This window comes from Balaenoptera ricei, chromosome X (genome assembly GCF_028023285.1).
Source record: "Balaenoptera ricei isolate mBalRic1 chromosome X, mBalRic1.hap2, whole genome shotgun sequence".
Taxonomy (NCBI): Eukaryota; Metazoa; Chordata; class Mammalia; order Artiodactyla; family Balaenopteridae; genus Balaenoptera; species Balaenoptera ricei.
Genome location: NC_082660.1, coordinates 987,011 through 1,010,599, shown reverse-complemented (window position 1 = coordinate 1,010,599; position 23,589 = coordinate 987,011). Strand labels below are relative to the sequence as shown.

Here is a 23,589-nt window from a genome sequence, read left to right as displayed (position 1 = left end):
GGAGTCTAGTTGGTTTACAATGTTGTGTTGGTTTCAGGTGTACGACAAAGTGATTCAGTTATATATATATATATATATTTTTTTTTCAGATTATTTTCCACTCTAAATTATTCCAAGACATTGAATGTTGTTCCCTGCGTTACAAAGTAAATCATCGTTGCTTACCGATTTTATGTATAGCAGTTTGTTTCTCTTAATCCCCAACTCCTAATTTATCCCCTCCCCCGCTTCCTTTCTCCTTTGCTTATCACCACTTTGGAATCTAAAAACTAAATGAGTTTATATACGAAGCAGAAACAGGCTCACAGACATAAATAACTCATGTCTCTTGAGATGTGACTTCCGAGCAGTAAAATGCTCATCTGCTGTGTTTTTCATGCGGGTGTGCGCGGTCTTCCGGGCCATTTTCCAACACCTACAACCGGCTCCCCAAGACTCCAGACCCCACTCCCTTCAGACCCCCAGTTGGGAGTCCGGGGCTGCCCGGACTTCTGACCGACTGGCTGTAAATCAGGGCTTCCCATGACCCGCCTCCTCAGGGTTGATAATTTGCTAAAACTGCTCACAGGACTCAGGCAAAGACTGGAATTGAAAACAAACACTTTGCTGGTTTATGATAAAGCATGTACCTCAGCTGGTATTTTTTTTGTTTTTTTTTTCTTATTTCTTTTCTTTTTTTTTTTTAAATTTATTTATTTTATTTATTTATTTTTGGCTGCACTGGGTCTTTGTTGCTGCGCGCGGGCTTTCTCTACTTGTGGTGAGCGGGGGCTACTCTTCATTGCGGTGCGCGGGCTTCTCATTGCAGTGGCTTCTCTTGTTGTGGAGCACAGGCTCTAGGACCGCGGGCTTCAGTAGTTGTGGCACGTGGGCTCAGTAGTTGTGGCTTGTGGGCTCTAGAGCGCAGGCTCAGTAGTTGTGGCACACGGGCTTAGTTGCTCCGCAGCATGTGGGATCTTCCCGGACCAGGGCTCGAACCCGTGTCCCCTGCATTGGCAGGCAGATTCTTAACCACTGCGCCACCAAGGAAGCCCACTCAGCTGGTTTTGACTTAGGATCCAAGTCAGACGGGAGGAATGCACAGGGCAGGCATGGGGAGGGGGCACAGAGCCCAGTGGGCCAGGTGCGAATTCGGAGGAGTGAGGGCGGCTCTGAGCTCGCCCATCACGGCCGCTCAACCAAGCTCCCCTCCTTGGGCTCCGTGTGGTGGACAGAGTAATGTCCCCAAGGACCTCCAGGTTCTGATCTCCGTGCGGTGGACAAAATAATGTCCCCAAAGAGGTCCACATCCTAATACCTGGACCCTATAAAAATGTTGCCTTCTGACAAAAGGGACTTTACAGATGTGATTAAGTCCCGGATCTCGAGATGGGGACTTGGTCCTGGATTACCCAGGTGGGTGTGACATAATCCACAAGCATCCCTATAAGAAGCAGGCAGGAGGGCTTACAAGCTATAACGAGTAAGCTCCCACTGTGTCGACTCAGGAATTGTGGTCCTGTTAGAGCAGCCACTGGAAAGTCATTCGTTTCTACACTGCAGCCAGTAGAGAAAAAAAGAGGATGTGAATCTTCTGCCAGTGGAAGCGGGCGGCGGCACAGACCCTCATCCCAGCCCCAGCGGCCAGCAGCGGCTCGGACCCCTCGCTGTGAGGAAGGGCTGGTGTTTCCCTGGAGGAGCTGGAACGCGCATTACGTGGTCAGGATCCTCGGGCCCCGAACCATCCCTCCAGCTACAAAAGCATCTTTGCAAAACATCACATTATTTTTTAGAGTAAAAAAACAAAACAAAACAAAACAGAAAGCTAGAAAAATGCTCAAAATAATTTTAAAAAGCTACATTCAAAAAAATTAAGCAAAACATTGAAAAAACATTAAAAGAAATTGTAAAAAAACCAACAACTTCCAGAAAGTCCTGGGGATGCAGACATCTGGAATTCACGCGTTCGCTGGGGCTTCTGTGACTTCTTCCACGGCTAAGACCTCTTCCTTGTCACCTTTTCCCACATCATGTGTCAATTTCTCCCAGAGGATCTGATGGGGAGAAGGATGGGGGTGTCAGGAGCCCCGTAAGCAGTGGCCATGGGGGGGTTTAGCTAGAAATCGGACACGGGTCTCTGCGTCAGACCTTGCAGCTGGCAGATGAGCTTGTGGGAGGGACATGTGAGCCTAGGGTACCACACATGCTAGGGCCACCCGGAGCTCAAGGGGAGCGGGAGGTGGCTCGTCCTGGCCCCCTGGGGTGTGCGGGCCCCTGGAGGTCCCAGGGAACCGGAGAGGGTGTGGGTCGGTGCTCCTGAGAGGAGAGGTGCCCAGCTCAAGACTGGGGGTGAGTGAGCAAGCTGAGAGCTGGGGGATATGATGCCAGACAGCAGAGTAGGTAGATGTAGCCCCCGCCCCATGGAGAGGCAGATGTGACGGGTGCACCCAAGGGGGGGGTCTCACATATGGGGGTCTCCCTTGTCCCTTGTCCTTTTTCATCCTCTCTGGGAGCTGTCCCCTCCCGGAGATCTGGTCAGACCCCTTTCAGTCTGTCTCTACCTCTCTCTTTCTCCCTCCCCATCTTCCTTCTCTCCTTCTCCTCCTTCTTCCCCCAGTTTCCCCAGACACAGCTCGCAGGTAAAACCCCAGTCCCTGACCCCTGAAGAAGGCCAGTGAGCTGGACACGGGATGGCAGCCACGTCCTGTGGACCCCTTTGGGTGGACACAGTTGAGATTCTGGGCTCCCTGGTCCCTCTTCTCCATCCTGGTTTGCCCCCCACCACATATGTACCTGGTGGTCGATTTGAGGGTTATCGTTCAATTTATCTTTGATCCGTGGAATTGGCGGGAATAACCTGTGCGTCCCTAGGAACCTGGTGAGACAAGAAATGTGTGAAGAAAAGACCTAGATGCCCAATTTCCTTCTTGCACCCAAAGGGGGCATGTTGTCATGTCACGTGCAAACACGCCATCCAGGCTCATTTCTTCAGAACAATTTCCTTTAAGAATCACAGAAGGCCGTGATGAAGAGTGGCCCCCGCTTGCCGCAACTGGAGAAAGCCCTCGCACAGAAACGAAGACCCAACACAGCCATAAATAAATAAATAAATAAATAAAAATAAAAAAAAAAAAAAGAATCACAGAAGGACCAACTCCAGGCTTAGATCATGGAGAAAATGATAGACTCTGTGAGGGCCTTTCTAGAACCTTCACTCACTCCCTTGGGCACAGGGATGGGAGTGGGGGACGTGTCCAGTCTCCGGCAGCTTGGAGGAGTCTGGGGTCTCTGGTGTTTAAAGACCAGGAGGCTTATCCAACCTTGAAGCCCACGGTTCCAGATTGGGCCGTCTTCTGTTGATGTCACGTATTTTCAATGCTATCTTTTAGCCAGCATATTCCATGGTCCCGCAGCAACCCAATCCTGCTGCACGTTCACAGGGGCGTTTATTTTCTTTCTCACCACACGAATGGTACCTCCAATCCTGTGGCATCATCAGGAGAGGTTGTACCGAGCTGAAAGGTAGCCTCCAAATATATTCAACTCATCCTGACCCCTGAAACCTGGGAACGGGAGTTTATTTGGAAACAGGGTCTTTGCAGATGTGATATAGTGAAGGGTCTGAGATGAGGTCCTCCTGGATGAGGGTGGCCCTACATCCAATGACAGGGTCCTTCTAAGAGACAGAAGAGGAGAGACCCAGACACAGAGGAGAAGCCCCAGGAAGACAGAGGCAGAGATGGGAGGGATGCGGCCACAAGCCCAGGGACGCCTGGAGCCCCCAGAAGCTGGAAGAAGTGGGAAGGACCCTCCCCTGGAGCCTCCGGAGGGAGCTCAGCCCTGTCCACACCCGGAGCTCAGCCCTGTCCACACCCTGACCTCAGACATCTGGTCTCCAGGATGGGGGAGGATGTTGTTTGAAGCCTCTGGCTTGTGGTGACTGGTTCTGGCAGCTACAGGAAACTCACACAGCTTTTCTTTAAGATAAGTCTTCCGTGTAAGGCATGAGATCTGTCCCTGTCACCTCAGCCAGCGGCCGGGCTGCCCAAACGCCTCTTTGCTCCCAGGTCCAGTGTCCCTGGGAACAGGGGTGCCTCGCAGTTGCTTTCACAGGGCAGACCAGTGTCTCGCCTGGTCCTGGGGGACATTTAGCACAGGATGCCCAAACAGGACAGGGGCCGCAGGTGGACGCCCACAGCATCCCCACATCCTGCAGGAGGCTCCCCAGGTGCAAAATCTCCCCATGCTTTGCAGAGTGCGTCATGCCATACGCACGCAACTTTAGTCTGCATGTTCATGCTTCATTGCAAAGCATTTGCCTGGTGGCCACAGACCCTGCGTGATGCCAGGGTCACACAACAGGGACTGCAGAGGTGCCCGCGGACAGGCTGATTGCAGTGGTCTGGGAGTCGGGGCTGAATAACCTGTGCTGGGGGAAATGAAAGTCAGAGGAGGAGAGACATTCTGAGAATTCCAGAAGCTCCAAGGGGCTGAAGGCAGGCAGAACTTTGAGCACAGCAGAGCTGTGAGGAGTGTCCGGCAGGAGTCTGGGGGCAGGATGAGGCCCGTGTTGGTTGCCAGCTCGCCTGCCACTGACAGACAGAGTATCAGAGCTGTTTCTCTCCTGTGCGTTTTTCCATCTCTCCAACTTCCTTCCCTTTTTCCAGACAAGTTTTCCTCCAGAAAACCCACACGCCAATTGGCTGCTGGGACTGCCTGGGGTGTTTGCAGGCTGCCCTCTCTTTTTTGCCAGCCGATTGGGGCTGCCTTTGGAATAAACACCGGCCCCCTCCGCTGACCACGGGGATGCTCAACTAGGACGACCTGGGGTTACCTTTTGAAAAGGCAGCTGACGGTCAGGCCACAGACGAGGGTCCCCAGGACCACCAGCAGGTAGATATGCACCAGGCTGGACTCTGGTTCTGCAGAGCCTGGGGGGAGAGAGGGGAACACGCCAAGTGCGCCGGGGGCCGGGGTATGCGGTGTCACCACTCAGCCAGCTGCTGTCCTCACTAGCTCGCGGAGGGGGAGACACGCCCAGAGCAGGACGGACATCTAGAGAAAGGACCCAGTCCTGCAACTTTCACAAAAAGATGTTCGTGAGACAACACGACCCCGGGGTCACGTCCAAAACACATAAAGCGATTTTAAGACACAGCAACCCAAAGACCGAGAATTCAATTTAAAAACGGACCAAAAAAAGATGAATACACATTTCCAGGCATACGGTTTTAAACAAAATCACGTCCCATCTATTCTTAAGCTTTAATTTCGCGTGCCATTTAGAATAAGTACTCTTTACAGTACATTATTTTTCTAACAGGGCACATTTGGTCTGTGAATATTTAAAAACCCAGTGAGAAACCCCAATTCTCTCAGGATCCTTGTAACATGATCGAGGGGCCGCCACTGTGAGATTTTTCAATATGAACAGATGAAATGTGACCTATTACACAAAGCTGTTGTTGTTGTGTTTTAAAGCAATATGTTAATTGTCAAAAGTGCATATTCCAGAGGGGAAGTGAGACCAAAAAGTCACATGGAAGTCAGCCAAGTCTGTTTAGAACTCTATTCCGGGAAAAGTCTATTCTTTTTGTCTGTTATTATTTTTTTGGTGGTGGTGGGGGGGACCATATTTTAAACCCATTTTTAAAGTGGGTTGTCAGTGTCTTTGTTCTTGGCTTCTCAGAATACTTTATATGCTTTGGAGGCTTGGCCCTTATCAAACGATTTGAAATATCTTCTCCCCTTTCATGGGTTGTCTTTTCACTGTCTTGAGCGTGTCCTTTGATGCACAAGAGTTTTCATGTTTGATGAAGTCCGGTTTACCTATTTTTTTCTTTTATCATTCCTGCTTTTGGTGTCACGGCTAAGAACCCACTGACAAATGCAAGATGGCAAATCGATTCCTTATTGTACTCAGCTGTCCCTTCCAGCTTATGAAATATTGCTGAATCCTTATTTCATTTCATAAATTCTACACCGGCAGGCATCAAAGGCATTGATCTTGGATCAGAAAAAAAAAAAAACAAACGTATGCATACTATGCTTGCTAAAACACTGAAGGTGTTTGAGACTGGATGTAAGGGAAGGTAGACTCTTAAGTATCAGATCGGCTTTAGGGCCAAACCATTAGATTCCTGCCAACTAATCAAAGTTAGAAGGAGGAAGGCAGTAAAATCTGTCAGGCTAGCCCTCCCCTGATTAGAAAGAAACAGAGCCAGTTTGGATGTGAGCTGTATCCTGACCAGAGGTGGACCTGGATGGCTGTTTGGCGTGACCAGGAGGGATGGGTCATTTCCTGGCGGGGCGGAGGCTCAGGAAGGCTCTTAGTTATTCTTAAAGGGTCCCTCTCACTAGCCGTTGCTGTTGCCAGGGGAACAGTGTCGCAGGGGCCCGTGGGCAGGAACCCCTCCCAGAATGGCTCAGAGGTGAATTCAGGATGCCAGGATCTGTCCAGTGATGATCTTGGGACACGTACCAAACTCAGCTGGCTGGCTCCAGGCACCCCAGTGGGCTTTCCGGGCATCTGCCGTCCTGATCTTCACGGTATGTTTGGCTCTGAGCCCCGGTCTCGGAAAGCTGTATTTATTCCCCGAGTCACCAGACACCACTATCTTTGGAGAAAACAGAAAGTTAGACAGAGTTGTTGCCTGTGTTGAGAAACAGAGTGCGGGTGTCTTTTCAGTTGCCCAACTGAAGTGAAAGATTCAAAGCCACACTCTCCCAATCTGGGCATGAATGTGGTACTTTACGTCCTGAGGACTTGGGAGGAATGCTTAAGGGAATAATGACAATGAGTGATTCTGCCATTTTCCGAGTAACCACTCCTGGGGTTGCTAGGATCATAAATATAGATGCAGAAATGATTCAAGAGCTACAGTGGGTATGAACCGACCCATGGATGGATAATGCCCCTGTAAAGGATGTTAAGAGGACCAAGTTCAACTTCCTCATCGGACAGAGGAAGACACTGAGGTCAGAGTGGTGGTGAAACTTAGAAAAGACCAACAAAAAGTACTTTGATGATCAACCTCGAGAGGAATTTTGGAAGAAGACATCATCTCCTTGACACTCCAAGGAATATTTCCTCGACCAACATGGATAGAAGAGGGAGACCCCATCCAGGGGGCTACTGGGGGGTGCCCCTATATCACTGACTGGACGGTACTCTAGGGAACCTCCATCCTCTGGTTTTCACCCCGTCCCCATCCTGGCCACCGCTGGACCAAGTTTGCAGTTGGCATGTGTCCATTGCCCAACATTGTACACTTAAGCTACAAGGGTGATATTTGGGGTCAGAGTTGTAACTCACCAGTTGATTTCTACTGCTTCCAGTATTACTCTAGAAAAAAAAAAAAACCAAAACCAAAATAGAATGTTTACTTCTCTCCATTTTGAAGGTTTTTCCCAGGTCTCATCCAATCTCCCCCTCTGAGTGCAGTCAGGAAAAACCGAAACAGTCAGGCCCCAACAAAGGGTTGAGCTCCTTCTGTCCCCCCTAACCTGCAGTGGACCCCACACGGAAGGATGCAACATGTCCACAGGAGGAAGGGTGCCCCTGTTCATGGCTCCTTCTAGAACCTCAGCTGGAAATGGATCCTAATAAGAATTCAGGTGGGCTTGGAGCAAAGGCTCCTCCTTGTCTACACTGGGTCCAGGTGGACATAGGGAGAGGGTTCCTCCTTGTCTACACTGGGTCCAGGTGGGCTTGGAGCAGACCCTGAATTTTCCCAGATGTTCACCCATTCTGAGCCCACCTCATGTGCCCCAGGTCCTCACGGTGGGTCATGGGTTGGCTGCCAAGCTTCTTGAGGCGTGGTGCCCCGCTTGGAGCAGTGCCCACTCACCTGTCTCTGGATGTCCAGCTGGTACTGGAACTCCCTGATGGACAGTGTTTTCCGGGTCCTGGGCTTTTCCCACTGGATGAAGCAGTGTGATTCGTTGCAGTACACGGTGATATTGTTGGGTGGGTTGTATTGCTCTGTAATGAGAACCCAGCAGACACCTCTAATCCAGAATGCTTCCCCTGGACCACAGAGAGGAGACCCAGTTCTGCCTTCCCAACATTGATGGTAGCTCCCCAAGGTCACCAGGGGGCAGGGGTGGGTCTGAGTGTTGGCTCTTGAGGAAGATGATGAATCATCAGGCCGCCATGTGCAGAAGGGAGGAAGTTTGGGTTCAAGAAGAACTGGGGAGACTTCCCTGGTGGCGCAGTGGTTAAGAATCCGCCTGCTGATGCATGGGACACAGGTTCGAGCCCTGGTCTGGGAAGATCCCACATGCCGCAGAGCAACTAAGCCCGTGAGCCACAGTTACTGAGCCTGTGCTCTAGAGCCTGTGAGCCACAACTACTGAAGTCCGTGCACCACAACTACTGAAGCCCGCATGCCTACAGCCCGTGCTCCACAACAAGAGAAGCCACCGCAATGAGTAGCCCGTGCGCCATAACAAAGAGTAGCCCCTGCAACTAGAGAAAGCTCGCGTGCAGCAACGAAGACCCAACGCAGCCAAAAATAAATAAAATTTTTTAAAAAGAAGACCTGGGGAGGTAGGTGGTGATGGGTTTGGAGGGCAGGAGAGAGGCTGGTTTGAGATGTCTTTAGCCTTAAGAGGCCTGGACTATCCTATGGGATCAGGGAGCCTGCAGGTAGAAAGAGGGGGCTGGCGTTCAAGAGAAGACATTGTTTGGCATACGGGAGTATCTTCAAGAGACCAGCCTGGAGCAGAGCGCTAGAAAGAAGAGAAAGAGCTGGCAAAAAAAAAGAAGAAGAAGTGAATTCACAGTGGTCCAGGATGGGTGGAGGGGCTTGGACTGTCAGAGTCTAAGGAGAGAAAAAGGAGGTGGCATCTGGGTAGATTCAACTGGGTGTACACTTGTCCTTGTAGCAGGTTACCCAAAGGGAGGGAAGGAGGGAAAGATGGGGGCTTGGAGGAATTGGGTCCACATGGAGCTAGCAAAGTCATGGCTTCCAACTGGGGGAGATGATGCATGTTTGAAAAGGTCAAGGAACTTCAGTGTCCTTCACCATTGAACAGATATTGAAACAGTGACCCCATGACGGTGCATGCCAGCAATCAACAGGATGGGAGTTCTGTATATGACTGCATTTTGACGGGCATCTGTTCCATTCTAAAAGCTGACACTCAACTCTGTTGTTGGAACCTTTGAAGGTCTGTTTGGACAGCTTGGCTGTGCGAAGCTTCTCTTGTGACTGTGAATCTCATGGACTCCACATCCACATTGAGTAGATCTGATTATCTTTAACTTTAGAGATGAGATGCTCTATCCCTAGGATACTTACACTGGATTTTCCAGCTCAGAACAAAGTAAGGGATATAACTCCTCTGGCCTATCGTTGTGATCTGGACTTAGGATTCTGCACCCAGTTCTGATGTGTGGGACTTCCCTCCGACCCCCAACACCACCAAGCAATTCTCTGACACCAGCTGGGTGTCCTACAATTCAACTCAATTCTGACACTATCTACCTGGAGATAGCGTCAGATTCCACAGGTGAAGGGCTCAGTCCTCCCATTTCAGATGTCAATCCCAAGTCCAGGTCATCACCTGTGCTTCCAACTGACCTGCTATAGATCAAAGATTCCCCTGACCTCCTCCGTGGGTTTGATTAATTTGCAGGAGAAGCTCACAGAACTCAGGAAACATTTTACTTACTAGATGACTGTTTCACGATAAAAGGACATAACTCAGGAGCAGCCAAACAGAAGCGATGCATTGGGCAAGGCATGGGCAAAGGGTGTGGAGCTACCATGCCTGCTCTTCTCGGGTGGCTGTCTCTCTACTTTGTGGACATGTTTGATTGAGTAATTAAGGATCTTGAGATGAGGTCATTCTGGATAAGATGAGCCCTAAATCCAATGACTGGTGTCTGTATAAAAGGAAGGAAGGGAGATTTGTGATATACCAGGAAGACGGACATGTGGACAGAGATTGAAATGATGCATCCATAAGCCAAGGACTCCTGGCCATCACCAGAAGCTAGGAAAGAGGCATGGGAGCAGAAGTTCTTTCAGACAGTCCAGAAGGAACCAACCCTGCCAATGCCTTGATTTTGGATTTCTGGCCTCCAGAACTGCAAGAGAATACATTTCCATTGTTTTCAGCCTCCCAGTTTGTGATCATTTGTTACAGCATCTCCAGGAAACTTACGCAGATTTCAACGCAAATTCTGTCGGACCTACTAGGCAGTGGTTAAATCACAGGTGGTTGCTCTCACCTATTTCTTTTAACAACAAAACCGAATCGAAGAACTGGATTCCTGTTTCTTGGCTGGTACCGTTAACCAGGAAGTAACTGTACGAAGTTAATCCGGAGAGGTCTTGGAGGTGACATCCCACATGGGTTCCCGAGTCTTTTAGGTAACGAGGACATTCTCTTTCGATTTTTTTCCTGTAAGATTCCAAAGTGTTCAGAGAACAATCAGGGCATATTTCTTTCTTCACTGTATTTCTCAGGGTTGTCTACATGAGGTCAACACTTACTTTGAGTCTCTTATATACAAAAAATATTGAACGTCATTGGGCGCTGCTTGGCCCTTGGCCCAGGTGCAGTTCATGAAATCCGCATTGTAGATAAGACAGGAGAAGTTTTGGGCAGCTGTGCCCTCCCCACCTGGGAAGAGGCAGAAACAAAATAATTTGTACATGGAGTTTAAAGGGGGATGGACCGGACGGCTTCATGGTTCAAAGAAGAATCAATACCAATTCTTCTCAAACTCTTCCCAAAAAGAGAAGAAGAGGGAACACTTCTAAACTCATTTTATGAGGTCAGCATCACTCATCACTCTGATACCAAAGCCAGACAGAGACACAAGAAAAGAAAATTACAGGCCAATAACCCTAATAAGCATAGATGTAAAAATCCCCAACAAGATGTTAGCAAACCATATCCAACAGCACGTTAAAAGTCAAATTTATCCCTTGGATGTAAGAATGATTCAACATACGCAAATCAATCAACGTGATGCACCACATTAAGAGAGTGAAAGAGATAAACCACATAATCATCTCAATGGATGCAGAAAAAGTGTTTGACAAAATTCAACATCGATTCAGCATAAAAACTCTCAACAAAATAGGTATAAAAAGGATTTACTTCAGCACAATGAAGGCCAAATATGAAAATCCCACAGCTAATGTCATACTCAATTGAGAAAAACTGAAAGCGTTTCCTCTAAGATCCTGTACAAGACAAGGATGCCCACTCTCACCACTCCTGTTCAACATAGTACCTGAAGTCCTAGCCAGAGCAATTAGACAAGAAAAAGAAATAACGTTATTCAAATCAGAAAGAAAGAAGTAAGATGATCTCTGCTTGCAGATGATATGATCATATATGTAGAAAACCCTAAAGACTAAACAAAAAAAATATTGAAACTAATACATTTAGTAAAGTTGCAGGATACAAAATCAACATACACAAATCAGTGGCATTTCCACACAGTAGCAATGACATAGCTGAAAAAGAAATTAAGAAAAAAAACCTCATTTACAATAGCAACAAAAAGAATAAAGTACTTAGGAATACACTTAACCAAGGAGTTGAAAGGCTTGTAAGTTCAATGTTATAAGATATTGATGAAGGAAATGAAAGAAGACTCAGATAAACGGAAAGACACCCTGTGTTAATGGACTGAAAGAATTAATAGTGTTAAAATGTCCATACTACCCAAAGTGATCTATAGATCAATGTGACCCCTATTAAAACCCCAATGACATTCTTTAAAGAAAAAGAAAAAACAGTCCTAAGATTCGTATGGAACCACAAGACTCCAAATAGCGGAAACCATCTTGAGCAAGAAGAACAAAGCTGGAAGCCTCATGTTGCCTGATCCCAAGATATATTACAAAGCTACAGTAATTAAAACTGTACTCTGATGGCATAAAAGTAGACATAGAGATAACTGAAACAGATTAGAGATCCCAGAAATAAATCCCCACACTTATGGTGTACTGATATTTGATAAACCTGCCAAGAACACACCAGGGAGAAAGGATTAGTGTCTTTACTAAATGATGACGGGACAACTGCATATCCACATGCAGAAGAATGAAATTGGGTCCTTATCCCACACCACATACAGAAATCAAGTCAAAATGGATTAAGGACTTAAATATAAGACCTGAAACTGTAAAACTCCTAGAAGAAAACATAGGGAAAGAACATCTTGACATCGGTCTTGGCAATGATTTTTTGGATTTAACACCAAAAGCACAGGCAACAAAAACAAAAGTAGAAAACTAGAATTGGATCAAACTAAACACTTCTGCACAGCAAAGGAAACAATCAACACAGCGAAAAGCCAACCTAGGAATGGGAGAAAATGTTTGCAAACCATATGTATCTGATAAGGAGTTAATAACCAAAATATATAAAGAGTTCAAGCAACCCAATAGCAAAAAACAAATTTTTAAAAAACAAATAATCTGATTAAAAAACAGTCAAAGGATCTGAATAGACGTTTTTCCAAAGAAGACATCCAAATGTCCAACAGGTACCTAAAAAGATGCTCAACATCAGTAATTGTCAGGGAAATGCAAATTAAAACCACAATGAGGTATCACCTCACACCTGTCAGAATGGCTCTCATCAAAAAGACAAGAAATAACAAGTGTTGGCAAGGATGTGGAGAAAAGGCAATCCTTGTGCACTGTTGGTGGGGATGTAAATTTGTGCAGCCACTATGGGAAACAGTGTGGTGATTCCCCCCAAAATTAAAAATGGAACTACCATATGATCCAGAGATCCTTTTTATGAGTGTATGTTCCATGGAAATAAAATCTGGATCTCGAAGAGATATCTGTGTCCCCATGTTCACTGCAGAATTAGTCACAAAAGCCAAGATATGGAAATAAACTGTCTGTGTGGACAGATGAATGAATAAAGAAGATGTGACACACACACACACACACACACACACACACACACACAGAGGAATATTATTCAGCCACTAAAGGGAGGAAATTCTGCCATTTGCAACAACATGGATGGACCTGGGGGGTATTATGCTAAGTGAAATAAGTCAGACAGAGAGAGACAAATACTATATGATTCACTTATATGTGGAATCTAAAGAAAACTCATAGAAACACAGAATAGAATGGAGGTTCCAGGGGCTGGGGAGGGTGGGGGAAATGGGAAGATGTTCGTCAAAAGATACAAATATCCAGCTATAAGATGAGTAAGTTCCAGGAATCTAACGCACAACATAGTGACTATAGTTAAAATACTGGATTGTTCACTTGAAATTCACTAAGAGAGTAGATCTCCAGGGTTCTCACCACAAAAAAAACAAAAACAAAAAAAAACTACGTGACAGGATGGATACGTTAATAGCTCAGTTGTGGTAATCATTTCACAAAGTATAAGTACATCAAAACACCAAATGTGGGAATTCCCTGGGGGTCCAGTGGTTAGGACTCTGCGTTCTCACTGCTGAGGGCCCAGGTTCAATCCCTGGTTTGGGAACTAAGATCCCACAAGCTGTGCAGCATGGCCAAAAAGATTAAAAAAAAAAAAAACAACCCACCAAATGGACATCTTAAATATATGCAATTCCTGTGTGTCAATTCTATCTCCACACAGCAGAGAAAAGCAGGGGAATGTGTCCTGATGTTCATGGGGAGCCGAAGGATGCCCACCATGTTTTCCCTACCTGGGTTCAGGTAGACCAGTGTTTCTGAAATTCGTCTTTGGTTGATATTTACTTCGACAGTGAGCGTGACTCCCCCATGGAGAGAACAGTCCTGAAAGGTGCACTGACATTCCTTGTCTTTCACCTGAAAGGATGTCATCAGTCAGTGAATTAAGAACCAGGCTTCTTTCGTTTCATCCTGATGTCGTTTGCTCCTACCCTGACCCTGTGATGACATCTACCTCCTTCTGTGACATCTCCCCCAGGTACCTTCTTTGGGAAGACGCCAACTAACAGCGTTCAGAAGGCCAGAATAGAGCTCACCTTTTTTTTTTTAAAATAAATTTATTTATTTTATTTATTTATGTTTGGCCGCGTTGGGTCTTCGTTGCTGCGTGCGGGCTTTCTCTAGTTGCGGCGAGTGGGGGCTACTCTTCGTTGCGGTGCGCGGGCTTCTCACTGCGGTGGCTTCTCTTGTAGAGCACAGGCCCTAGGCGCGTGGGCTTCAGCAGTTGTGGCATGCAGGCTCAGTAGTTGTGGCGCACGGGCTTAGTTGCTCTGCGGCATGTGGGATCTTCCTGGATCAGGGATTGAACCCGTGTCCCCTGCATTGGCAGGCGGATTCTTAACCGCTGTGCCCCCAGGGAAGTCCCAGAGCTCACCTTTTAATGTGAAAGCCCTCATCCCTTTAAACTGTATGGGAACTTCACACCCTCTTTTACGGGATTGACTTTTCTTGTCCTATCTCATACCCACCATTCTCTCACAGGTGTCACGTTTACATTGTATCCAAGTCAGTCTGTTTACTTTATTTCCATTGAACAGGCAGAGCTAATGCTATTTCTTTCTCAGGATTAAGTCTTGCAGGTGGACCAGCTGAGCAAAAAGCTGCCATTGCAGGCAGCCAGGAGCCCCCAGGCTAATTGGAATAGGGAGGCCTGAGGGAGGAATGGGTTCCCTCAGGGAATCAGCCCAGTGGGCACATCTTAGACACAAGCACCACTTTGCTGGTGCACTTCGAACCGTGAGTGTGTGATGCGTCCCAATGTCACGCGTATGTTTTTTATTTGTCCTGCTTGACGAGAGCTCCACAAAGAACAGTGATTGAGCACACCCAATCCATCTTACCTTTTTTTTAATCTGTCCCTTCTCCTTGTGAATCAACACACATTCCCCGTAGGTAGCGTTTTCCTGGCAGTCCCAAGTTAATTTTGTCGTCTTTGGGTCAAACTTCATGTTTAGGCTGGAGTTCTGTTCCACGGTTGGAAGATCTGAAACATACAGCCTCAGGAGTCAGAAACTACTCTCCTCCCGTCTCCATTCTCCCTTAACCAACGCGTCTCACGTCTTGTGAGCAGGGATCAGGGCTGGGATTCACTGTCCCCCCACCCCCTCACAACCTCATCACCCCCTACCCCTTTCCCACCTCTCCTTCCTGCCCTTTCTGCAAGGGGAGATGTCTACTGTGGAAATAAACCAAGACCAACCAAGCAGGAGGGAGCAAAGGCTACTGATTCAGATCCTGCCATAGCAGAGGGCGCCGGCCACCATCACCTGTGCCTGCAGAATGGGTGGAGGAGCATTCACATCACCAGCAGGGGTGAGCACGGCAGGAGGTGTGATGCCGGTTGACCGTTGCGTACGAGGATAAAATGAAATTAGATGCAGGCATTGGGATGTGTCCCCCAGAACCCAGGGTCACGGGAATGGGGGCAGCAGGAGGAGGTCAAGCACATTCGTACGTTTACCCCGGTGCTCCTGGGTCAGGAGGAATGAGGGCACCGGCAGCGTGGAGAGCAGAGCGGCCATCGCCAGGGCACACGTGGGGCTGCCCAAAGGATGTGGACGTGCTGGGGGAAGAGAAAATCAGCTATCATGGCGGTCTTGACATGCCGACCAGTGACGTTTCCCTGGGGGGATGTCCAGGGGAAAAACACAGGACTCTCTCCAGGGGGACGGTCAGCATGGTGACCTGGCCAGCCTGGGTCACTGCGGGCCGCAGAGGGTCCTCAGGCTTCAGTAAGGTGGCCCCAGAACCGAGAGCCTGTCCTCAAGCCCGAGCACCAGGTCCAGTCTTCCCTGTTACCCTCTGAATCACTTCGGGCAAGGTGCCCACCTGCCTGGTCTGTAACCTGGTGGCAGGGGTCGGGGGGTGGGGGGATAGCCCCCAAGTCAAAGGCAATGAAAGGCCATGTACCGCGCCCGAGGGTGGGGTTGCTTCATGCAGTGGGAGACCCTCCACCGGACTCTTCCGCATCCTTTCCCCAGAGCCTGAGGATGAGGGTCCCTCCATGTAGTGCATTTGGGGAAACCCAAAGCCTGAGCCTCCAACGTGGTTACCAGAGTCTGTGGGTGGGAATCCCTCCGTGCAGCGTCTCTCTCTCGGCCCTAAGAGACTGTAAGCCCCCAGCCATAGCTGTTTCTCTATCCCCAGAAATGCATCCCCAGCATATGGGTATCAGGGCGCTGGATACACATTTTACAGCTTGAGTGGATTACTTCCCCAGAGCAGACTGTGCTAAAAGCAGGTATAGCCCCTGGAACAGCTGCTGAAGGTGGGAACAGAATAGCAGGGATGGTGTATGTAAAGAAAATATAAGCCATTTATATACATATATACATTATTATATAATTCCCCTATGCATTATTTATAAAATCTATCTCTTCATTTATAATATATATCTTCGTATAAAATTGTATATAGAATGTGAATTATATAGAAATAGTTCATGTTTGTATGAATATGAACAATTTTATAGATAATATTGATACATAAGGACATTTTGTCACTTATTTATATTATCTTTATGCTAGGAGACTCTCTCTCTGACAAGCTTGCTTCACACTTCGATCCCTTCATTATTCACACCCGATGAGGGAAGTTGATAAATGAGCAGAAAGACAGACACAAAATCAGACAGACGTCATGAGTTTGTAGGGGCTGAGCCTGACGTGGATGTACAGTTCCCCACAGAGCGTGGAAACCGGGGAGCTTTTCCGGCCCCCCCAGAAAACTGTGGCCTGTGTTACTTTCCTTGTGCTGCTGTAACAAATTCCCACAAACTTAGCGTTTTACTTTTTAATTTTTTTATAAATTTATTTTTATTTATATTATTTATTTTGGGCTGCGTTGGGTCTTCGTTGCTGCACGTGGGCTTTCTCTAGTTGCGGTGAGCGGGGGCTACTCTTCATTGCAGTGCGTGGCCTTCTTGCTGCGGTGGCTTCTCTTGTTGCAGAGCACGGGCTCTAGGCGCGCAGGCTTCAGGAGTTGTGGCTCGTGGGCTCTAGAGCGCAGGCTCAGTAGTTGTGGCTCACAGGCAGCTTAGTTGCTCCGCGGCATGTGGGATCTTCCCAGACCAGGGCTCGAACCCGCGTCCCCTGCATTGGCAGGCGGATTCTTTATTTATTTATTTATTTATTTATTTATTTATTTATGGCTGTGTTGGGTCTTCGTTTCTGTGCGAGGCCTTTCTCTAGTTGCGGCAAGCGGGGGCCACTCTTCATCGCGGTGCGCAGGCCTCTCGCTATCGCGGCCTCTCTTGTTGCGGAGCACAGGCTCCAGACGCGCAGGCTCAGTAGTTGTGGCTCACAGGCAGCTTAGTTGCTCCGCGGCATGTGGGATCTTCCCAGACCAGGGCTCGAACCCGCGTCCCCTGCATTGGCAGGCGGATTCTTTATTTATTTATCTATTTATTTATTTATTTATGGCTGTGTTGGGTCTTCGTTTCTGTGCAAGGCCTTTCTCTAGTTGCGGCAAGCGGGGGCCACTCTTCATCGCAGTGCATGGGCCTCTCTCCATCGTGGCCTCTCTTGTTGCGGAGCACGGGCTCCAGACGCGCAGGCTCAGTAGTTGTGGCTCACGGGCCCAGTTGCTCTGTGGCATGTGGGATCTTCCCAGACCAGGGCTCGAACCCGTGTCCCCTGCATTGGCAGGCGGATTCTCAACCACTGCGCCACCAGGGAAGCCCCAGACTTGGCATTTGAAAAACTACAAACTTACTCTCTTGCAGTGCTGGAGATCAGAAGTCTGACAGGGTCCCTCTGGGGTAAAATCAAGGAATTGGCAGAGCTGGTTCCCTGTGAAAACTCTACAGGGGAATGTGTTTCCTTGCGTTTTCCAGCTTCCGGAAGCCACCTCCTTCCTGGGTGCATGGTCCCCCGTCCATCTTCAAAGCGCATTAGTCCAGCCTCTTCTTCATCATCACAGCACTGCCTCTCTCTTATAAGGACACTTGGGATGACACTGAGCTCAACCAGATAATCCAGAATAATCCCCCATCTCAGTACTTTTCACTTAGTCCTGTCTGTCATGTAAGGTAACATATCCAAAGTTTCTAGGGATTAGGACATGGGTGTTTTGGGGGACGTTATTCTGTCGACCACAGGGGGATCAGACGTGGACCTCTTTGGGGGATGTTTTCTGTTGATCATACGGGGATCAGGATGTGGAATGCATGACTCAGGTGACCATGAAGCCACGGCTGCCACATCGCAGTGATTACAAGATGCTTTGGGGGGCTTCCCTGGTGGCTCAGTGGTTAAGAATCCACCTGCCAATGCAGGGGACACAGGTTCAAGCCCTGGTCCGGGAAGATCCCACATGCCGCGGAGCAACGAAGCCCGTGCGCCACAACTACTGAGCCCATGTGCCACAACTACTGAAGCCCGTGCGCCTAGAGCCCATGCTCCGCAACAAGAGAAGCCACCTCAATGAGAAGCCCGCGCACCGCAACGAAGAGTAGCCCCCGCTTGCGACAATTAGAGAAAGCCCGTGCGCAGCAACGAAGCCCCAATGCAGCCAAAAATAAATAAATAAATAAATAAATTTATTTTTTAAAAAAAGATGCTTTGGGGAAAATTACAGCCCCTTTGCTTAGTGTCTTATTGCTCTGACTCTCTCTTACTAATCAGAATGGATTTGGGGAGAGTGGGACAAGAAAGGCGGGTTCAGGTTTCCTTTATGATATTAACACATTTTTTGAGATCTTAGAATATTTTTTAAAACTTGAGTTTTGCAACCATTAAAAAGAGTCATTAGGAACAAAACAAACATAGAAGCAGTAAGTACACAGAGAGACACGGAGGAACTTTCAGTGCATATGACTAAGTAAAAGAACCAATCTGAAAAGGGCATGTAGTGCATGATTCCAGCTCTATGACATTCTGGAAAAAGCAAAACTGTGCAGACAGTAAAAGGATCAGTGGTTGCCAGGGCTTAAGAGAGGAAGAGGGATGAAGAAGTGGAGCGCAGGGGATTTTCAGAGCAATGAAACTGCTCTGCAGGACACTGTATATAATGGTGGATACAGGTCATCATACGTTTGTCCACACCCATAAAATGTGCAACACCAAGACTGACCCCTAATGCAAATTATGAACTTGAGTCAAGAATCATGCGTCCAACTTGCCCCATCAATTGTAAGAGATGTACCACACTGGTGAATGGTGTCCATCACAGGGGAACCATCTGTAGGGGAAGTGGGTACATAGGAATCCCCTGTACTTTCCACCTAATGTTTCTGTAAACCTACAGCTGCCTTACACAAAGTCAATTAACATTACAAAAAAAGAGTACTACAAAAGCACCATGCTCTGTTCCGATAAAGCCACGCTCCACAGAAAACACCTGGTCTTCCGGCTGGGTTTAGGCGTGGCATCTGCGACTCTGCTCACCGTGTCCCCAGCAGTATTTCTGGTTGCGGTGATTCATTTTTTGGTGTTGCTGGGACTTGGAATGTGGCCTTACCGCTTTCCTTCTCTTGCGCTAAGTTCTGCCAGGCCACACCTCACCTCTTCGCGCTGCCAGGAATCCCATCCTTGTAACGCTTCATCTTTTCTCTGAGGGCCCTCTCTCTCTGCATTTTATGGTGCATGATCACATTTTCTGTAGTTTCCTTGGATTTATGGAGTCTATTAGTCTAAATGCAGCCTCTGTCTCTTGGTGTTTTAGTTTCTTGGGGGCTGCCCTAAGAAATGACCACAAGTTTTCTTTCCTTTCTCCCTCTTTCCTCCCTCCCTCCCTCCCTCCCTTCCTTCCTTCCCTCCCTCCCATCCTTCCTTCCTTTCTTCCTGCCCTCCTTCCCTCCTTCCCTCCCTCCCTCCCTCCCTTCCTTCCTTCCCTCCCTCCCTCCCTTCCTTCCTTCCCTCCTTCCCTCCCTCCCTCCCTCCCATCCTTCCTTCCTTTCTTCCTTCCCTCCCTCCCTTCCTTCCTTCCCTCCCTCCCTCCCTTCCTTCCTTCCCTCCCTCCCTTCCTTCCTTCCCTCCTTCCCTCCCTCCCTCCCTTCCTTCCTTCCCTCCCTCCCTCCCTTCCTTCCTTCCCTCCCTCCCTCCCTCCCTCCCTCCCATCCTTCCTTCCTTTCTTCCTTCCCTCCCTCCCTTCCTTCCCTCCCTCCCTTCCTTCCTTCCCTCCCTCCCTCCCTTCCTTCCTTCCCTCCTTCCCTCCCTCCCTCCCTCCCATCCTTCCTTCCTTTCTTCCTTCCCTCCCTCCCTCCCAGCCTTCCTTCCTTCCTCCCGGCATGTCCCTAATTCATTCCTTCTCTGTCCAACCCTGTCCTGCCTCTGCTTTTTGGAGGCCCCTCCCACTATGCCCAGCACGCCTACCCCTTGGACCTCCGTCTCCTCGTTCTCGTGTCTCCCTTCTGGGCTCCAGCCGCACCAAGGGGGCTCCTCCCCCTTCCGCCAAGGCTCTCGGACGACCTACAGGACCCGCCATCAGCGGACCGCTGGCCCAACTCCTCCGCGCCATTCCACTCTTTGCCTGTGTCACTCCGGGTGACTTTGGCATCTATTGTACAAGGGGGACCTCCCGACTTCCGTGAGCCATCTCCACCAGCAAAGGCCCTCCCCTTCACCCCAGCTGCCTTCACATGCCCAGTCCCCCGGCCCGGTGTCACCTGGACACCCCCTCTCGGGGACCTGCTCACGACGGCCCCAAGCTTGCCGGTGCTCCACAGGCACCAGACGCCCTCTCCTCACACCCCAGCTGCCTCTGCTAAGAGCCGCCGGCACCTCCGACGTTTAATGCGCTGTTTCCATGAACGCGCCTCCTTTCCCACCTCCTCTGTCGAAGGCTGGACTGGCTCACCTATTGGAGCCGGGAAGGAAGGAAGGAAGGGAGGGAGGGAGGAGGGAAGGAAGGGAGGGAAAGAGGGAGAAAGGAAATAGATTCCCTGAACCTTCACCATCGCCTCCTGGCTGGATCCCAACGATGGAGGACCCCACCCACTCCCTTTTTCAGGTGTGCACACCTGGGCCACCGCACACCTGGAGACAAGCACCCAGCCTCAGATTCCTGCCCCCCACTCCCCCCCGCCCCCTGGGACCTCACTTGCTATCGGAGAGGAAATAAAAGCCACAGACCAGACCTGTTCCAACTTCCCCACCTGACTGACATCTCCTGCCTTCCTCCCACGATGGGAAAGCACCCAGCTTCCTCCACCCGCGAACGGGACCCTGGACCACCCAGCTTTCCTCTGGGTCTTGTCCCCGATCCTCTGTGCTGGGGCCGGGGCACCCTCCGGCTGCACCCCAGAGGCTCTGGGAGAGGACCTTCCTGGGTCAGTGCACGCCCACAGCGACTCTTGCCTTGCCTTGATTTTCACATCCGCAATTTGTGCAATGCCCTTGCAGTTTGAGCTGAGCTTCACTGAACAGGACAGGGGATGGGCCGTGGGCAGGGCGCGGAAGGGCCACAGTCTGAAGCTTCTTAGTCCTCTGGTTACAGCACCTGCGTTCATCCCCTGGCCCTCTGTCCCGTCAGCTTCCTGGGCGCCCTTTTCTCCTCCTTAGTGCCTCACATCGTACCTGCCTCGGGGAGGGGGGTGGACACACAGCGGGTACCCAAGGATACACACTATCTTAGACTGATCGACACCCTACAGCGCAGTTCCTCATTCAGCTTCCTCTGAACTGAACCCCCCTTGGCTTCTTGCTCATTGTGATGGGGCAAAACCAGAAACTTCTGTAAACTTGACTTAAAAAAAACCAACCAAGTTCTCACACACCACAAAGGGACACAGAAATCCACCCAAAGGTGCTGCTTTAAATCATCAGTTCATCGCGGCCCCCGGCTCTTGGTCGAGGATGGTGAGAAAACCTCCAGAGGACAATTCACGCAGAGCATGAGATAATCACTGCTATGGTGTATCATGTTCAGACATAACCTGGTTTAATTCTCACCCCCGTCCTATGAGGCAGCTCCTGGTACCCTCGCAGAAGTGGCCAGAAGACCAAAGTCCAGTGAAATCTCATTCTTTTACTTTATTTGTTGCCTTGATTTTTTTTAAAGTCGAGGCAAAATTCACATGGTATAAAATTCGCCCTTTTAAAGCGTACAGCTCAGCGGCGTTTAGCACATTCATAATGTTGTGTATCCACCACCTCTATCTGGTTCCAGAAACTTCTCATTCCTCCAAAAGGAGACCCCGTCCCCATGAGCTGTCACTCCGCATCCCCCTCCCCCCAGCCCCCAGACACCATGAACCCACTTTCTGTCTCTGTGGATTTGCCCGTTCTGGTTGTCTCCTATAAATGGAATCATGCCATATTTTGCCTTTTGTACCCACTTTCCCTCTTCTTTTGGTTTTCACCAGGCTGGGTTTTCTTTCCTCTTTTCAAGATTTCAGCTTTACACAGATGTCAGCTGGAAAGAAGGCGCTGAGACCATGTCTCAGAACAACATCTCTCAAATTCGAGGCATACAGGACACACCTTGCGGGGGCGTGGGTCCATGGGTGACCCTTGCACAAGCTGGCATTTGGATCTCGCTGTGGTCCTGGGGGTGCCACGCGTCACTGTGACCGGGCAACACACAGACACAGAATGCAACGCCACCCTCTTCAGCAGCACCTGTAACCCGGGCAGGCCACCGCCCTGCAGGACACACAGCTCCACGAAGGCGGCCCACCCGAGCCTTCGGACTAAATCCAAGCCACGTTCCAGGCACAGGCTTGTACAGGGAACTCCACAAACTCCCACTGCAAGCTGGCTGACCCCCCGGGACTCATTCAGACCTTAAAACGCAGCTTCACGGGCTACGGGATGTACCCATCACTGATCACCATCTTCACCTCGGTGCCCTTCACCCAGCAGTTTTTAGTGCCCACCCTCAAGTTCTCACCCACCCGGAGTGCCAGCTGCCCAGAGCAGCAACAGAAGCAGGAAAAGGTCCCCTAGTGACTGGACACTTTGGAGGACCCCAGAGTCAAGGGGACCGGACCGCCCCACCGTACCACGCTCGCCCCTGCCAACCTGCGTTCCTCCATGCTGCTGCCTGACGCTCCCACATCTGGCCGATCTGACAACTAAGTCTCTTCCTCGTCCGAAAGCGAGTGCCCAGATTGCGTGACAAGAACATTTCAGCTCAATATCTTCCTTTTTTTTTTCCTCCTTGATTTCCTCCCCCGTCTGTGGTGTTTCTCATTTTAAGGAATTGGGAAACCTTCATGGTGGAGTTGGCCCCTTCACCATAGATACAGAGAAGGTCACCTTCCTTAAAGTTCAACCAGGTGGCTCAGGAGGTAGCTCGGACCGGCTACCAGGTGGGTCTCTCGTCTCACTGCCCATCTTCATCAATGACGTGGAGAAGGTCATTCTTCTAGGAGTGGACACCATGGTGGGTCTTCATGTCTTCGGTGGAGAATACCCCCTTGCTCACATTCAGAACCAGCCCAGTTCTGTTCAGTTCAATTCATCAGAACTTTCCTGAATATCCCAGGGATTTAAAACCAGCCAGAGTGGGTAGGAAGTGGCTTTCCAGCTCGTGATGGGACCAGGCTAAACAGAAGGGTCATGGGGGCTGGGGACACAAACGCAGCACTGGATGTCCCCAAGGAGGGTCCGTGACATGAGGTGGTGGACAAGAGTGGGTGTGGGTTCCATGGGGACCACATCCTGGGTGTGAGGGAGAGATGGTGTCTCCCAAGCTAACTGGGGCTTCGGGCTTCAGAGATGCA

General features: G+C 49.4%; 1 protein-coding gene across 2 annotated transcripts; it reads right to left on the bottom strand.

Annotated features, from left to right (window-relative positions):
* Window positions 1-1,840: 1,840 nt before the first annotated feature.
* On the bottom strand, window positions 1,841-22,951 carry CSF2RA (colony stimulating factor 2 receptor subunit alpha). Of its 2 annotated transcripts, none has more exons than XM_059910590.1 (12): window positions 22,886-22,951; window positions 15,379-15,486; window positions 14,765-14,907; window positions 13,658-13,781; window positions 10,485-10,614; window positions 10,220-10,392; window positions 7,830-7,963; window positions 7,295-7,324; window positions 6,461-6,596; window positions 4,814-4,910; window positions 2,773-2,854; window positions 1,841-2,033 (listed from the first exon to the last, which is right to left on the bottom strand). In XM_059910590.1, the coding sequence occupies exons 1-12, from the start codon at window positions 22,920-22,922 to the stop codon at window positions 1,938-1,940; spliced, it is 1,290 nt and encodes a 429-aa protein (XP_059766573.1). In that variant the 5' UTR covers window positions 22,923-22,951; the 3' UTR covers window positions 1,841-1,937. The 2 variants fall into 2 exon arrangements, with proteins under 2 accessions (XP_059766573.1, XP_059766574.1); XM_059910591.1 differs by having other exon boundaries at window positions 15,385-15,486.
* Between the last annotated feature and the right edge of the window lie 638 nt (window positions 22,952-23,589).

Excerpts from the sequence above, each read along its gene's own strand:
- CSF2RA (XM_059910590.1), bottom strand. The coding sequence starts at position 22,922 with ATGTGGGAGCGTCAGGCAGCAGCATGGAGGAACGCAG. Across the intron at positions 14,908-15,378 it reads CCAGGAGCACCGGGGTAAAC|ATCTTCCAACCGTGGAACAG; the intron begins GTACGAATGTGC and ends TGTATGTTTCAG. Across the intron at positions 7,325-7,829 it reads AGCTGGACATCCAGAGACAG|AGTAATACTGGAAGCAGTAG; the intron begins GTGAGTGGGCAC and ends TTTTTTTTCTAG.